The sequence below is a fragment of the Typopeltis vanoorti genome, chromosome 26, assembly GCF_054136105.1.
Source record: "Typopeltis vanoorti isolate ZY-2024b chromosome 26, IOZ_Tvanoo_1.0, whole genome shotgun sequence".
NCBI lineage: Eukaryota > Metazoa > Arthropoda > Arachnida > Uropygi > Thelyphonidae > Typopeltis > Typopeltis vanoorti.
This window is the reverse complement of record NC_143574.1, coordinates 15,204,139-15,223,267: the sequence shown is the minus strand read 5'-3', so window position 1 is coordinate 15,223,267 and position 19,129 is coordinate 15,204,139. Positions and strand designations below refer to the sequence as shown.

Genomic DNA, 19,129 nt, shown 5'->3' with positions numbered 1-19,129 from the left:
AATAACTGTGGATTCATCAATCTGAATAGAAAATTTTCTCATTTTTAGTTCATCAATTAGAACCATTGCTCAATGGCAATGATTAAAATATCAGAAGGATTTTGATGCATTACTGTTAAAATTATAGTCTCTAATGTGAGTCATATAACACAAAGTTTTGCAATAATTTCTGTGATTTTATAAGAGCAATCATTCAATCATCATTTCTTTCTGCGTTCTTCTTAAATAAGGAAGAAACAGAGTTACGTTGCTCAAAACCTGTTTTCAAAATTTGATATGTTACCAATTTTATCAAGATGTTTCCTTTATAAGTGATCCAAAGTTCATATGGTTTCATACTCACTTGAAAAAGAACTATGTTACAAAAGACACGTAAGCTGACTTGAGGAAGAATGGGCTTTCAATACCACCACAAGTTAGATATTCATTCAGATACTGTCAGCACTTGACATGACTGATGATGGGTTGAATAACAACAAAGAATTATATAATAAAATATAAACTATTTTTTATTTAACTATCATAGTCCATGTTGAAAGTTTATTTTTCACTTGGTTAGACTATAATAAATTTAGTTTAATCCTTTATCCAAGTGTGAGCCACTGAAGAAACCTCAATAAAGGTCGAAACTAGTCTGGGTAGTGGCCTTTCCCTTAATGCATAACATTATACATATCCGCAAGGAGATGTGTTTTGCATTATGGGATAGGAGTGATGTTAGCTTGGTCCACCTTTGCTACGAGTTGCTCAGTGTTGTACTACCTTACCCCAGTCCTGAAGATATTTTCAGACGCAAACTTTGTTTGCTCACACTTGGATAAAGGATTAAACTAAATTTATTATCATAGTCCATTCACAAAAGCACTGTGGATCAAAAATTTCCATAAGGAAACAATAAATCAATACTAATTGTCACTTAGAAAGTAGAAATATTTCCCCATCCCATGCATGCATCATATATTGACTAATAAAAGAATAAACAAACCATTGTCCGCCATGTCACTGTCTCAGGTTTTTTCTTTTCTACGATGATCCCACATGAAAGGTCACACAACTTACAACACTACAGTACTATATGTAGGCAAGTGATTAAGGAGAAAGAAATAGCCTATTAACATGTTTCTTAGAGCTACAAGTTGTAATCAGTGGGGAAAAAGTATGAAGGAGATTCAGAGTGAGGAATTTATGGAGACACACATGTTAGAATAATTACTTTACTTACCATTAAGAAAGCAACACTATGTTTCAACCTTTGTATTGAGGTCATAATCAGGAAAACATACATATGTACAGGATACAAGCTACATGACACTACACTACACAAAAGTACGATGAATCTAAATGTTTGTTAATTATTTACCCTAACCTGAACTCTGGTGACAAAAAAAGCAGAACTACATTAAACCATTTCTAAAGGCCTCTCGTATTAAAATTTTCTTCTGTTTGGGGTTGTTCTGGATGCTATATGGATTGAAGATGGGTCCTCCAAATTCTTGGAATAATTAGTCCATCATTCTTGTTCAGATATGGATGATGTTTTAGCATTTCACAGGCTTCTTTGAATTTTCTTTCAAACTAGATTTTAATACAATGTAGGGACTTGGTGCCTTTCCAGTCAATTCTGTGACATGTTTGGAGTGTGTGGTCTGACAGGCTTGTTTTACCATAGTTGAGGTATTTAATGTGGTATTTGTGTTATCTTTTCTAATTGAGATGGTGCATCCTGTTTCCTCTATGTAAGGTAGGTACAGTGTACAGTGAATTTTGTAAACTCCTTGGTGGGTAAGGTATGGAAAAGGATCTCTGGAAGAACCAAGTAAATTTCTTAATTTTGCAGAGGGTTTGAAGGTTGTCTTAATATTGTATTTAAGTAGTGTTCTATCTATTTTTTCTGAAATGCCCTTATGTATGGTATTGCTATGGCATTCTTGTAATCTTTTTTGCTTTTAATGGCATTTTTATGGAAGATCTTGTGAACTGTTTTTTTTTTACAAACATTTGATTAATAATTTCAAATTTTTGATTCAAAGCCTGTTCATTGGACCAAACTGTTAGGACTCTGTGTTCGATGATACCTAGTTTTTGTGTTGGATGGTGGTATAAATTTTTATGTATAATATGTATTGGCTTGTGTGTGTTGGTTTGCAGTAGACTGTGAAGGAGAGGCAGCCAGAGGGAAGACCTGTGACTTCCCTAGAAACCCAGTGTCTAGGAAAGGAAGAGAGTTGTTTTATATCTTGATGGTGAATTGGATATGTTTGTGCTGTTGGTTCAGTTGTAAGTTATGAATCTGAACAGAGATATGAGAATTCTGAGAAAAATAGAGGTAAGCAAGTGACAGAATGCAATAAATGACAGAACATATTAAAAACGAAAGATTAGAAAAGAACTTAATATTTTTATCCTGTTTTTTATTTAATATTTTATTTATTTAATTATATTAATTACAGGTAACCCTCGTATAACGTGGTACTTATACAACGCAGTCTACAAATTGTAGTATCCTTCGTTCAAGGTGGTTTCGATATAACGCGGTCTACAATTTCTAGTAACCCTTTTATTTATTTATTTTTCACTGCAGGACTTAAAAATCAAATTTTATCTTTGTTAAATTTGTGTCTGCCCGTTTTGCGCAAATAGTTATAAATATCGAATTTAGTTTTATTGCATCACTAAATAAGGTACTGTACAGAGGCTTTTGCAGTCTGTGTTATTCCCAACAAATAGCGCAATTAGAGACAGATGGAATAAAAACGGCACTAACTCACATGTCCCTTCTCACAGAAACTATGCTCTATAGACTTAAGCAAAACCATATGTTGCACCAAAACACAGTATTTAACTAAAACTATTTTCCAATTTTTCAATTATGAAATAAGTATTTGTTTTATTGCATTATCAGATCACAAAGACTAACTTAAAATAAAACACTACCAAGAATTGAAACATGCCTTATAATGAATGTGTGAGTTCGCCTGCCACCTCAAACACAAACAAGAAGCAATAAAAATTCAACCAAGGGTTGAAATGCTTGTGTGAGTTGAGCCAGTCAGTAATGAGAAGTTCCATCGGAACGATAAATGACATCCTGTTGTGAATGTGTTAAAACTAATAGTGAATGTTGTATGACAGTTTCAGATGTTATGGAATTCGATTGAAGAAAATTAGCATTTCAACTCAACACTTGTCTCTTGCTTTTGTCTTTGGGTCGCACGATCTTTTGTTAATGCCACACCAATGATATGCATGTCTTTATAGCTGCTGTCTTGTGTAAAACAAAATCCAGCTTGTATGTATTGCAACAATTAAAAAAAACTTGAATAATTTATAAGCGTATAAAAGGATATCACCTGTAAATTGTCAACATGCCAGCAAAATTCCCAGACGTGCAAATTCTGGCACGAGTGCCATAGGTTGCAAGTCTGAGATTTACTGTATAGTGTTTATTGTTAAAAATTGTCTTCATTTTCTGCCAGGAAAGCGCATTTAAAGTCATCATCATCATCATCAAATTCCTGCCATGTACCCTCAAGGGGTGTACAGGATATGACAGTACTACATGAAAAAATTACATCATTACTAACTTCCTATCTACAATTTTCCTCCAAATCAGTCTGTTACTTGTCAAGACTCCAACATTATCAGACCTTATATTTCTATCGTCTAAGGCACTTTGTACCGTATCAATCCACCTATATCTTGGTCTTCCTCTGGGTCGTTTTCCTGCCAACCTGGCAGAGAACACTTGTTTTGCTAATCTTTCCTCTCCCATTCTATTTAAGTGACCATACCATCTGAGATTAGCTCTGCTAACGCATTCCTGGATGCTGACAATGTCAAGTTCTTTCCTAATATCCTCATTTTTAATATGATATTGCCATTGATGCCATCTGTTCACGCCTCTAATCTTTCTCAGGACTCTCATATCTGCGGCCTCTAGTCTTTGGTCAAGTGTTTTACTTCTGACCCAGCTCTCAGATCCATAAGTTAAAATTGGTTTGAACACAGTCTTGTATACAGCTAATTTAGTGTTCCGACTAATTTCTTTCTTATTCCATATGAATTTATTCAATTGACTTCCCACCATACCAGCTTTGCTGATTCTGTTGTCTATTTCTATATTTAGTTTAGCATCTTCAGTAAAAATTGTGCCTAAGTAGCTGAAATGTTTTACTTGTTCCACAGGTTCTCTATTCACAACACAGTTGACATTTTCAATGATTCTGCCTATTTTCATTGTCTTTGTCTTTTTATTGCTAACCTTCATACCATATCTATTACAACAGCTATTCAATTTAGTCAGAGAATCTTGCAGACCTGTAGCGGACCCATTCAGAAGTATAACATCATCCGCATAAAGCAAAGAGACGACATTAACATCTCCAATTTTGATATCATGTTTAATACCATATTCCTTCATAATGTGATCCATATAGATAATGAATAACAGAGGGGATAATGTACATCCTTGTCTCACACCAGATTTAACATTAAACCATCTTCCTGTACTTCCTTCAATTCTAACTGCTGACTCACAACTCAAATAAAGACTAAGTATTGCTTGATATAATGCCCCATTGACACCATATAACTGCAGCGTATTGAATAGCTTCTCTCTTGGCACCTTGTCATATGCCTTTTCCAAATCGACAAAACTTAAATACAGATCTTTGTTATATTCCCATGCTTTCTCGACTATTTGTCGTAAAGTGAAGATCTGATCCTGACAGCCTCTATTTGGCCTGAATCCAGCTTGTTCTTCACCAAGCTTTTCTTCCACAATTCTTCTCAACCGTTTCTCAAGTATACTTGCATAGATCTTGCCAGGAACACTCAGTAGGGAAATACCTCTATAATTCTCACATTCAGTTTTATTTCCCTTTTTATATATGGGTACTATGAGAGCTCTACTCCAATCATCGGGAATTCGTCCCTCTGTCCAGGCTTTCTGAACTATGCTGTGCAGCCACTGTAAGACTCTTATACCACCATACTTCAGCATTTCTGGTCGAATATCATCTACTCCTGCTGCCTTTCCACATTTCAAGCCTTTGATGGCTTTTTCTACTTCAAGTATGGATATGTATTCCTGACTGCATGCCTGGTCAGTGTTTTTTATCACTGTGCTGTCATCACTGCTTGTTTCATTTAGCAGTTTTTCAAAGTAATTACTCCATACTTCAAGGATATCTTTTTCTCCTGTTTTCATTTCACCTTTATCATCTCTAATTCCTTTTACAGCACTCTTTCCTCCATTCCTAAGCTTCTTCAACAACCTCCAGAATATTTTGCCACCTTCTTGATATTTATTTTCTATATTCTTGCCAAAGTCCTCCCATGACTTTTGTTTAGCTAGTTTTACACACTGTTTAGCTTTCTTACATTTGTCTCTGTATTCTGTAAGAGTAAAAGCTGACTTATTTGCCAGGAACTTTTGATATGCTTTCTTCTTTTCCTTCACTGCCTCTTTAACTTCCTGTGTCCACCAGGGAGTTCTGATTTTTTTTATCTTTGCACACAACCTCACCACATGCCTCTCTGGCAGAATCAATCAATGTTTCCTTCAGAGTTTGCCACTGAATCTCCAAGGTTTGATTCCTGTTCTCAAACTCTTTTATTTTCTTTTCAATAATATTTCTGTATTTTAGTCTACAGTTTACATCTGAGAGCTGCTCAACTTTTATTCGCTTTAAAACTTTCTTACATGTTATTCTTTTCAATATGAAATTCAATTTTATCCTGCTCAAGACTAAATAGTGATCACTTCCAATTTCAAATCCTCTGTACACTCTGGTGTCCTGCACCAGGGAGAAAACATCACTATCAACAATAACATAGTCAATGAGACTTTTCTTATTCCTAGCCTCTTCTCTCCATGTGAATTTGTGCAAGTGCAAATTTTTATGTTGGAACATGGTGTTAGTAATAACCAGTCCATGTCCTGAGCAGAAATCCAACAGATATTTGCCATTATTATTAGCTTTGCTCTTTTCTCCAAATTTTCCCAAAATATTTTTGTATGTCTCACAATCATTTCCTACTCTACTATTTAGATCCCCAACAAGGACCAACTTTTCCTTTTTCATTGTGTCAGTTGCTTTTTCTAAAGCCTCAAAAAATTCCTCCACTTCTACCTTAGTAGAACCTTCTGTGGGACCATAGGCACAAATAAGTCTCATTGTCCAGTTCCCCATTCTCATATTTGCCCACAGTACTCTACTTGAGACTGACTGCCATTCAAGAAGATTAGCCTCGTATTTTGTGTTGAATACTATGGCTACTCCTTCTTTTCCTTGATTGTTATTGCCTGAATATAACATTTTGTATTTATTGCTCAGAAAGATCTCACCAGTTTTGGTCTTTTTTGTTTCAGTCACCCCTATTATGTCGATCTGGTACTTATCTAATTCCTCAGCTAGCTCCATTTCTTTGCCATTCAGGCTTCTTACGTTGATAGTACCGATCTTTAACTCTGGTGATGTCGAGTTGGGGTTTGTTTTCAGATTTGTTCCAGTAGCTGACTTTTCGCTGTTCGCCCTGGTTCCCTGGCGAAAACAACGGGGGCCTTGTTTAACCGGGCGACGCCCCAGCCGGCATGAAATTTTGTCATGAAAAATTGGCATTTAAAGTCATAAGTGTGTTATTCTCAAACTGAGCAGTTTATTTTCTGGTGAGTTACATACATATATGAGAATTATACAAATGATATCCAAGAGATTTCAAGTGGTGATGACCTCAAGCCACTTAAAGAACATCTACGAAATGTTATTTCTGAAGACAGTGATGATGATTAAAATATGCCCTTTATTTTATTGTGTCTAAAATATTTATGCATTATGTGCAATGAAATGTATGTACAATTTGTAATTTTTATAATTTTATACTAAGTATTTGTCTCATAGTTTATGTTTTCTTAACTTACGTAAATTACCTGAATTAAATAAAAATATTGTTTTTGTTGGATATGTCATTGTTGTTTATATAATTATAATTAAAAAAAAAAAAAAACAATTTCAGAACCTAACCCTACTTTTTCTATGTGATCTAAGTCTCGTATGACACGATTTATATAATCGCGGCATTTCTATGGAACCTAACATCCGCGTTATACGAGGGTTACCTGTATTTATATAATTTTTATCTGTCTTGTATCCCTGATGATTCAAGCCTGACAAATTAAGAAAATTGTCAGATTATACTGTTTATTTTAATAAACCTGTTTTATGTTTAGACACATGTCTCAATACTGGAAATTAACCAAAGATTTGCTAAACCACAGAAATATTCACATTCACCTAGAAGCTCACAGTGAATGTTTAATGTCTAAAGTTAAAAAAAGGTAGAGAAACTACGCATTAAACAAAAGAGCTTCAATGTTAAGTTCCTTGCTAATATTTTATTTTTAATATGTTCTGTCATTTATACCATCTCACTACTATTTTTCTCAGAATTCTCATATCTCTGGTGAGATTCATAACTTATAAGTGGTTTGAATACTGTTTTCTATGCAGATACTTTAATGTTTGGACTAATTTCTCTCTTATTCCATACACGCTACATGGAAAGAAGTCAATGAACACCACAGTGTGAAGAACAAATAGCCATGACAACTAACTTAATAAGGTGCAGAACCTTCTTTTGATGTGACGACTACAGCAATCCTATGGGGCATACTTTCTACAAGCATACAATAGCAATCGATGGAAATTTTGGACCATTCTTCCTTTACATATGTAATGAAGTTCTGGACTGTTGTGGGGCAGATGTCAGTTAACCTCACCCAACACTTCAGTTCATCCCACAGATGTTCAATAAGGTTGAGATCAGGGCTCAGTAGAGGCCAGTCGAAGGTGGTGATGTTCATATCCACAAACCATGCAGTTACAGCAGCCTTATGACATAGTGCACTCTTGCTGAAAGAGACAATGGTCAGTTCTATAGAAATGTCACAAAGTAGGAAGCATTATGTTGTCCAGAATGTTCAGATACCCCTCAGAGTTCAATGTTCATGGTACAACAAACAGAGATTTGAGTCCAAACCCAGAAAAACAAGACCATACCATCACACCACACCACCTCCAAAGTTCATAGTTGTGGTTATGTACTCTTCTAAGAGATGTTCAGTGGGCATATATGCCACACCCATCCATTTGCTCAGTAGAGGGTATAATGTGGTTCACCGTTCCATAACACAGCTTCCCAAGTTACATGTTTCACTGTACATGCTCTTTGCACCACTGAATATGATGCTGCACAAGTTGATTTGGATAATGTGAGGCTTGCATATTGCAGTCCTACATAGAAAACATGTTGTGAGACAGTTCTGAATGTTTTTGTGCAGATTGTGTTCCAGTCAATGCTCATAGCTCTACATTCAATGAGTCAGCTGACGAATGGCAGTTTTTACATACTTTCCTTTGTAGCACCCTACAGTCACGTTTAATGAGTGTGGTGGGTTGCCTACTGTGGGTAGCACTTGACTACCTGTGCTTCTATCTCAGATAGTATCACTGATTGTTGACCTGGGATGGCCCATTTGTCAACAATTTGCCAAACAGATAGACCCGCAACATGGCATCCTATCAACAACACCCCTTTCAAATTCTGTCTCCCTTCTCTCAGCCATTTCACCTGGACATAGATGCACTGACTTGGGAGGAACATATTCCTCCAATTTATACCAGCTAGAAACATGACTTGTTACAAGGCATAATGCACCTTGACGATTGGGGGTGTCCATTGACTTCTTTTCAAACAGTGTATATTTATTCAGTTGACTTCCTACCATACTAGGGTGATTATTCTGTTGTCTAATATTTAATTTGCCATCTTCACCAAAAACGGTGCATAAATAGTTGATATATTTTACTTATAAATACAAATTTAATAATGGAAAAATTCACGTAAAAAGATTATTTAATAGTATAATTTTTGCCTGTGTGTCACAGTCATATTCAGTACATTTTAAGCTCAAATTAAACAATAACTGACAATACCAAAAAAGCATCGCCTAAGTAGCTAGTGTAAGATAACCAAAAAGGTCAATAAATTTCCAAAAAAAAAAAAAAATATATATATATGTATATATATTGAAGAGTAAATTTTAAATGACTTTAAACCGAGATAAAATATTAAATTTAATAATACAACTAGTTTCAGCCTTTTACAGCCTTCTTCAGGTATCCACTAAAGTAAGAACACAGTAATAAAAATTGAAGATATAAAAAACTGAGAATTACAGGCAAAAAATGCAACACATAATTGAAACAAAAATGTTGTACTTTTCAAGTCGTTCTATCTAACGTGCTATTGTTTGTTACATGCGTGTTTGCAGGTGCTCGTGAACGCCAGTATTGAACAACTACAGTATGACTATCAGGGATGTTATAACTCAAATTGCTGCTCAAATGCTCAGGATTAAGGAGGATTTCCCTGGATTCCACGATTTTCCTTTCAAACTCATCACTACAGCAAAAAATGTTTTTGGATTTATCCCAGCACACTGAGTGACTCTGTAGATTATCATGAGGATTGTTAGAGAAAAGAACATGACTGGATAGTGCAGATGCATGCGACTTTTTATAGGAGATGTCTCTCTTATGCTCCTCAATACACAGTTCAACAGATTTGTTAGTCTATCCAAAATAAGGAATATTACAATCACACCATAACTTGTAAACACCTGTATATTTCAGGTTATGATGAATAGGCTTCGGATGGCTTACAAGAGAACAGACTTTAGGGAATGTAGCGAAAAACGTCCTGCTGTTGTATTTTTTAAGGACTTTAGCCAATTTATTTGAGACTGAACTAATGTAAGGTATTGAGATGCTACCTTTAAAATCAGTAGTTTCTGTAGTAAGTTGCCTAGGAGGATCCAGAAGAAATTTCTTAATTGTTTTTTCAGAATATTCATTTTGTTTAAAGATAAGAGAAAGTTGTTCGATTTCTTTTTGGAGTTCATCTGGTTCATTTAAAAGAGATCGTGCTCCGTGTCCTAAGGTAGAAATAGTACCGAGCCTTTGTGGTGGAAAGTGATGAGATTGACAGTGCAGATATCTGTTTGTATGAGTTGGTTTTCTGTATATAGAGATTTTAAATCTATCAGAGCATTGAGTAAGAATTATATCCAGGAAAGGAAGGCAGTTATTACGTTCTAGTTCAGCAGTGAATTTTATATTAGAATGCTGGTTGTTAAGATATTGAAGAAAATCCATGAGAGATGTGTGTCTCTATATATCTAAAACTATACACACACACACACACACACACACACACACACACACACACACACACACACACACATATATATATGTGCACACACATATATATATATATACAGGGTGTCCCAAAATTCACGCAAGAAGTAATTTTGATAGAAAACACAGGCTTTTAATTAAAAATTGTAATTTCTTATTGATTCATGAAGTATACAGTATAGGGTTATGCATGGAATAGCATATCGGGTAAATGGCCTCCACGGCTTTGCTGGCACATACACACTCTTTTGTCGAAATTTTCCATGACCGTTTTGCATAAATGTGGCTGAATTTTGTTGATACAGCGCTCAATTTCCTCCTTCAAGGCATGGGTGGTCGTGGGCTTGTTGGCATAAACCTTAGACTTCAAAAAAAACCCCAAAGAAAAAAGTCCAACGGCATTAAGTCACATGATCTGGTCAGCCAATTCTGATCACCAAAACGGGAAACTACATGACCAGGAAATGACTCATGCAGTAATTGAATTGTTTCTCGGGCTGTATGGCATGTGGCACCGTCTTGTTGAAACCACATGTCGTCCACATCCATATCTTGCAATTTAGGCACAAAAAACTGGATTATCATGTCGCGATAGCGAGCACCATTAACTGTCATTGCCTTACCAGCCACATTTTTGAAGAAGAATGGACCGATGATGCCTCCAGCCCAAAATCCGCACCAAACAGTGACACGTTGTGGATGCATTTGTTTCTCAACAATCACTCTTGGATTTTCTGAACCCCAAATGCAACAAGTTTGTCGATTAACGAAGCCATCAAGATGAAAATGAGCCTCATCGCTGAAGATGATTTTGTTCGAAAAATAAGCATCCACTTGTTGTTGTTCCATAATCCATTCAACGAACTCTCTTCGCTGTGTGTGGTCAGTAGGCTTCAGTTCTTGAGTCAATTGAACTTTGTAAGCAAAAAGATGCAAATCTTTTGTTAGAATACGCTGTAGAGAGCTTCTCGAAATGCCCAATTCAAGACAACGGTGCCGAATTGATGTTCCTGGACTCTCAGCAACACTCTCACGAACTGCTTCAATGTTTTCTGTTGAACGACTTGTTGAAGGACGGCCAGAGTGTATATAAGATCACTAATTGATCCAGTTTCCTTGAATTTTTTAATTAATCTTTTCACAGTTGATGAAGTTAAATCACTATTCCGACCATATTTTGTACGAAAATTGCGAACTGTAGCTGCCAAACCTTCATTATTTTTAAAATATTGCTCAACAATGAAAATGCGTTGTTCTTTCATGCAGCGCTCCATTTTTAACAACCCTGAACTGTCAGCTGTCATGCTGTCTTTTTTTTCTCGTTGGCAACACTTTACCCCACAAATGGCACTAAATTTAAATCTTGCGTGAATTTTGGGACACCCTGTATATATATATATACAATAAAAAGTTAGGAAAGATTAGCTGAATTATAAAGTACTATCACCCATAAAGGGGGATAGACATAAACCATCAGATTTATTTAAGTTAGGAGAGTGAAAAAGTAAGGTTTCACATGTTTCTTCATAAAGCCGTTCCATGAGGAACCGACTTTTGTGAAGGACGCTTGTCTTTTCCCACTGAACTCTATGTCTAGTGACATAGAGTTCATTGGAAATTTTTTGCAATTGTTCAGTTGTTGTTTAATTTGAGCTTAAAATGTACTGAAGATGCCTGTGATGACACACAGGAGAAAATTATACTATTAAATAATCTTCTTATGTGAGTTTTTCCGTTATTAATTTTGTATTTATATGTCTGCTCACGGTTTGCCATTATTTAAAAAAAATATATATATATTTTACTTGTTCTATAGATTCTCCATTCAGGATAGCGTCTGTTGTGGAACGTTCATCTGGTTAAAATGTGTATTATAATCGACAAGAAATTATATTCTTTTTTATTTAATCTTCTTCCTTTTTCCCTCTTTTATCTTGAGGTGTGGAGGGTTTTCTATTAATTTAACCACAACCGTACACAAGGATAAGGCGGTTAGCCTTATGCCTCCCAGTGTATCCTATGCCTGTAGAGGCATTGAGTTCTCAAGGACAGTTTGTCTGCTTGCAGGGGAGAAAAACCTGCAGTCCACACCCGAGACTGGCCAACTTGGCTATGTCTGAGAAAGATCCTAAGCTCCTCTTGTCAGCAACAGGAATCGAACCCAGGACACTCCTTCCCCAGGCATATAGTTGTGAAGCGCATAGCTACTCAGCTAACTGCATGAACTTGTTTAATCTTATACCTAAATATAAGCAAAAGCATGAAGTAACTTCATAGTTTGTCTACTTGTGTATAGAGGTTGTCAACTTCACATCAACTGTCTTAGTATTACAGCCCCTACATATAAGTAGACTAATTGCAAAGTTACTTCACACCTGTGCAAAGGTATAGAATTAAATCAAGAATATAATTTCTTGTGAAGTATAATATCCATTGTAACCAAGTGGGAAAAACTTTCCATAACTGTCTCTCATCCAGAGTATTTAATAAAGTGATACACTCTTTTTCTATTTGTATATAGAAAATATGTGACTTCACTGATTTAATGTTGGGTCATGTTCCCACTGAGACCTCAATAAAGGTCAAAACTGGTATGGATAGTGACCCTTCTCATAATATTTTTGCATTATGGGATAATACTAAGGTAAGTGATGTGGTCAAAAGCCTCCATATATAAGTACACTAGTCATGAAGTTACTTCATGCTTACGCTTGGGTACAGGATTAAAACAAGAATATAATTTGTCAAATATAAGATACGGCTGATGTTTTTCAATGTTCTTGCCAATGTCTGTCTTTTTACTGATTTTCCTGCCAAATTTGCTACAGAAATTATTCAATTCAGTAAAGGAATCCTGCAGACTTGAGGAATTATTTATGAGTATAACATCTGCATAAATCAAAAAATATCCAATTTTGATATCAGGTCTAATATCCTGAAAAATGCCACTTTCCTTCATAAAGTAATCTATACAGATGATGAATAACCATAGAGATAATATGAATCTTTGTCTCACATCTAATTTTACATTGAACCAACTTCCTGTACCTCCTTCAATTCCAACTATTGATATAATTCAAACATTATGTATGATCAGATTATGGTTCCATGTACAGACATGTATAATTTGAAGCTGATGTAAAATAGTTTTTTTTTTTTTTAATTGAGTATTTTTGTTAGATCAGATAGTATATTTTACTATATTATTGTGGCCTTTAATGTTTTCATTGTATTCAGTACATTTTCTAATATCTTTTTAGATATATTGTAAAACCAGTAAACCCAGCAGAACCAGTGAGCAGAGTCAAAAGCTAAGGAAAACTATAACATGGAACCCATTACATAGAAGATTAAAAGAAATAATTGGAAAATCGACCAGGGAATTGGAAAAAGCAGAAAAGCAAAGTAAGTCATAAGTTATCAATGAATAATAATAATTGCAATGATTTAAATAATAAGGTAAGTCAATTAAAATATAAGAAAAAAAGAAACATCATATGGTACAGTGATATCTACATTTGACAAAGGACACTAAATTGAGCTTCCTGGGAGCTAACATAAAGGATGTAACAAAGGCAATAGTAAAACAGAAAAGGAAACAGATGGTAGCGCTATCTGTAATTAATGATTTACCAGTGTTGAATTTTTCACACAATTGCTCAGAAGCAGCCTACCTATTTTTCGTGGTACAGCACACTAATGCTCGAACATCCCACTCTTGTAGTTAGCGCTTTCGTCCACTATTGCATTTTGCTGATGATGTTTGTTCTGTCGACTGCCATGCTGACATACCCTTAGAGACTGTTCCTCGACTAACATGTGCAATTTCAGCTGTTCTGGTCATAGATGCACCTGCCAGGCTGGCTCCAACAATCATGCCTTTTTCAGAGTCACTGCAATGGATTTCATTCTAACATGCAGTAAATGGCAGCAGGCCCCTGCTTGTCTTTATACACATGTCGATAGGAATGCGAGGAGTATATTTGCATATCAACTTCATCTGTGTTTGGTGTATCGTAGACGCTGCATTGCAACTACTGATAACATAGCCTGATAGCTCATTATTTCTATTTTTTCTATCCATTACTTGTATCTAGAAAGGACAAGTGATTTTTACTCTTTTTCTGTAGTAAAGTGTATTTTTGAATGCTGCTTAGTTTAACTGCACTAAAAATGTATCTAATCTGTCTGGGCCATTGGGGCAAAAAAGCAAATACACAATCTACATAAGATAACCAGGAATGTTTGAGCATAGCTGTGTTGACCACTTTGTTCTCTAGCTGTCTGATATGGAGAGCTAATCCATTATAGCCCTGTTTTAGCTGTATGTATAATTTTCCCACATAAAATAAATAGCATGGTTACTTTACACAGAATTCAAATAATCGAATAAAAGATCTCCATAGCTGTTGGTAATGAAGATGCCCTTTAGCTGGGAAGACTTGGGTTCAAATCCTCTCTAGAACAGAAATTTTTCAACTGTAAGTGAGATAATGTTATACAGAGGTGATAATAACATGCAAGGCACATAACCTAGCCAGAGAATACACACAACTGATGGCCTATGCAGGTACTATTAACTGCCTTATCATAGAATTAATTAGGATTAAATGAGAAGTTACTTGATCATGATGGACATGATCAAGTTGAACAAATAAAAGCGCTGTGTGTTGGTGGTGGTGGGGATGCAGACCTTAAGTTGTTTTTGGTGATATATTAGTAAACAGAGGTGTAAAATGTCAAAGTTAATCATGACATCTCGATTTTTTTTTTTTTTTTTTTTGAATAAGCGTTTTCAAAATAGCTTTTGAAGTGAAAAAAAAAAGAAAAGAAATGTTTATACTCGCTGGGGAAAAAAAAAATGTAAGTGGAACTATTCAACTATACAATCAATACTAAACAAAAGAGGGAAGGAAGAATCTCTGAATTTTTGAGATCCTACATATATGGGATAGTAAGGTTTCACCTTGTTAAGATTTCTTTGGACAAGAAGTAACTTTTTTTTTTAAGCATCTTGTGAACCTTTGTCTTATACATGTATAAGTAGAATCATGAGCAGATATACTAACCATACTGGCCTGGTTGGTGAGTGTTAGCATATCTACTCTCCAACCAATAGTTTGCAGATTTAATTCAAATCTTGCAACTGGCATGGATGTTTGCAAATGTCATTAGGCAGGAGATGAATTTCGCTGCCCAATTCATGCCTCCAGTAAGCAGGTTGAAAAAAAGTTCCATGTTTGGTCTGTAGAGCAAGGTTTCTGGATTATGTGATAAATCCTTAACCAATCAACAGTATTAATGTAATGTAGGTTATAACCTTTTGTGGTGGGAGTAATAAAAATAAACTAGCAACCATAATCTATTCCTGGACAAATCTATATTCTTTAACACATCTAGAAGTGCATAATATGCTTCCTGCCTGCAAAAGTTTACTATATACAGACAAGAAATGTTAACATCTGTCTTCAAGAAGCTAAGAAATATACATACTACTATTATTATGCCAAGTCTGAACTAGGAGACAGTCCTTCATAGCTGATTAAGAGGAAGAAAATTAATGGTACTGTAATCAAACAAGCATTACAAGTTTGAGAGATTATTTTTGGAATCAGCATCAGCAATGATGTACTCTCTAAACATCAACACCTTCAGCAACATTTCTTTATCAAAAATATGGGAGACAATCACTTTAAGACTGCCTTCATTCTAACAGTTATGAGTTACTAAAAAAAAAAAAAAAAAAAAAAAAAAAAAAAAAAAAAAAAAAAAACCTAAAGGGTGCTACGAGTGTATGTTATTCCTTTATGTCTGTTACAATTTTGAATAATTTTCAGCTCAAATACTGAGATGGAGTTTGTTTTGTAAGGGTTGTTTCTGAGAAAAACTCTAATAAAAGGGGAGGATATACAGGCTCCTGGACAGAGTTTATATTTTCATGCACAACACTAGGTAGATATCAATTCTGAAGGTTGTACTCCAGAAAGCTCTGTCATTTGCAAATCTTTTTACAAAAGCTTCAGTGCTCATTTATTTATACATGCTCAACAATAATGAATATTTATTATTCTTTCTTTTAATATATACAAGAATATTATAAAACTCTAAATTCTATTATAATTATAATGTAATATACTTACATGGTAAAACACTACTTTTCACTTCACTCTTCATAGATTTTTCTATTTTACTACCAACATTTGACATAACAGCCTGAGATAAAGAAGTGCATTGACTCTCTAACCAGTGCTGGCTGTCTTCATCCTTTTTGGCTAAAACAGATTCTAATTTACTAGCTATAAAATTAGTGAAAGAAAATTTATCCAACAAACATTCAGAAACTTCACATTACAATCAGGAAGGAAACAAAATTTGCAACCAAATGTAAAAACTTTCTACAGCTATGTCTAATCCAGAGAATTTTAATAAGGTGTTACACTTTTTTTTACTACTTGTACATGGGACATATATGACTTCTGCATTGATTCAACCTTGGTATCTCTTCTGAACAGTTACCACTTATGAGACCTCAATAAAGGTTGAAACCAGTCTGTGGAGTGATCCTTCCCATAATGCATAGTAATTATATACAGAAAGTGTGTGTGTGTGTGTGTGTGTGTGCGCGCGTGCTTAGCATGTGTACTAAGGCAATTGATGTGAAGTCATCAGCCTCTATATACAAGTTAGCCTAGATGAAGATATTTCATATGCAAACTTCATTCCAACACACACACTTGGATAAAGAATTAAACAAGAATATAATTTCTTGGAAAAGTTAAATCAAAACAAATAATCACAAAAAAGGGCATTTCATAATAGCACTCTTGTACAATGACACCATTCAAATGAATCCAGAGCTTTTTTTTGGCATACACTGCAGACATACTTTTTTAACAAAAGAATGGCTACATGTAATATTGAAGTGAATCTTAAATACTAAAATTTCATCAAGTTAAGGAGGAATAATTATATTTTCAACCAATAAAAATGGAAACAAAAAAACACTTTCAAAGTCTTGAAAGTAACAAAAAATATGCTGTATTACCATATCTCCATATGATAAAATAAACATCAGCCTTGGAAACTTAAACATGGAAATATATTTTGCTATAGCTATCTACTTAGATGTTACAATAAAATGACAATGAAGTTGAAGAGTGATATTACTGGACTTTTCAAATGCATCTGATAGAATAACACAAGGAAAGTTGTTATATAAGCTGAAATGGGAATGCAAAATAGGCTTGTAGTGTGGAAAATTTTTTCACTTGGCTATAATATAAATTAAAGATACCGAGAAATTATATTATTCGCTTACTCCTTTATCCAAGTGTAACAAAGTCTATGTGTGATGAATTCCAGATGATTGGAGTAGAGTTCTCATAGTACCCATATATAAAAAGGTTAATAAAACTGAATGTGAAAATTACAGAGTGTTCCTGGTAAGATATATGAAGTATACTTGAGAAACAGTTGGTAAGGACTGTGAAAGAGAAGCTTGGTGAAGAACAAGCTGGATTCAGGCCAAATAGAGGCTGTCAGGATCAGATTTTCACATTAAGACAGATAGTTGAGAAATCATGGGAATATAACAAGATCTGCATTTAAGTTTTGTAGATCTGGAAAAGGACCATAACAAGGTGCCAAGAGAGAAGCTATTCCAAACACTACAATAATATGGTGTTAATGGGGCATTATATCAAGCAATACTTAGTCTTTATTTGAGTTGTAAGTCAGCAGTTAGAATTGAAGGAAGTACAGGAAGATGGTTTAATGTTAAATCTGGTGTCAGACAAGGATGTACATTATGAGGGAAAGTGGTATTAAACTTGATATCAAATTGGAGGTTTTAATCTCAGCTCTTTGCTTTATGTGGATGATGTTATACTTCTAAATAAATCTGCTACAAGTCTGTAAGATTCCATACTAAATTGAATAACTGTTGTAATAGATATGGTATGAACGTCAGCATCAAAAAGACAAAGACAATGAAAATAGACAGAAATATTGAAAATATCAACTGCATTGTGAATGGAGAACTTATAGAACAAGTGAACCATTTCAGCTACTTAGGTACGATTTTTAGTGAATATGGTAGATTAAATATGGAAGTAGACAACAGAATCAACAAAGCTGGTAGTCAACTAAATAAATTTATATGAAATAAGAGAGAAATTAGCCAAAACACTAAATTAGCTGTATACAAGACAGTGTTTAAACCAGTTTTAACTTATGGATCTGAGAGCTGGGTCAGAAATAAAACACTTGACCAAAGACTAGAGACTGCAGATATGAGTCCTGAGAAAGATTAGGGGGATGATCAGATGGCATCAACGGCAATATCAATATCATATTAAAAACAAAGATATTAGGAAAGAACTTGATATTGTCAGCATCCAGGAATGCATTAGCAGAGCTAATCTCAGGTGGTATGGTCACTTAAACAGAATAGGAGAGGAAAGATTAGCAAAAACAAGTGTTCTCTGCCCGGTTGGCAGGAAAAAGCCCCAGAGGAAGACCAAGATATAGGTGTATTGATACAGGAAAAAGTGCATTAGAAGACAGAAATATAAGACCTGATAATATTGGAGTCTTGACATTTAACAGACGGATTTGGAGGAAAATTGTAGATAGGAAGTTAGTAATAATGATGTAAATTCTTCATGTAGTACTATCATATCCTGTACACCCCCACCCCTGAGGGTATATATCAGGAATTTGATGATGATGAATCTTCATGGCTAGGCTACTTGTATATAGAAGCTAATGACTTCACATCAACTGTCTTAGTATCCCATAATGGCAAGGATGTGTGCTTTGCATAATGGGATACTAAGCCAACTGAGGTGAAGTCATCAGCCTTAGTCCAG

General features: G+C 34.8%; 1 protein-coding gene across 1 annotated transcript in view; it reads right to left on the bottom strand.

The window, feature by feature from the left end:
• Nucleotides 1-19,129, bottom strand: part of LOC150092349 (enhancer of mRNA-decapping protein 4-like) — a 406,953-nt gene that overhangs the window by 61,456 nt on the left and 326,368 nt on the right. Inside the window, exon 21 of the mRNA XM_090414848.1 lies at nucleotides 16,400-16,555. Coding sequence (XP_090270974.1) covers nucleotides 16,400-16,555 — 156 coding nt within the window. The remainder of the gene's footprint in view (nucleotides 1-16,399; nucleotides 16,556-19,129) is intronic.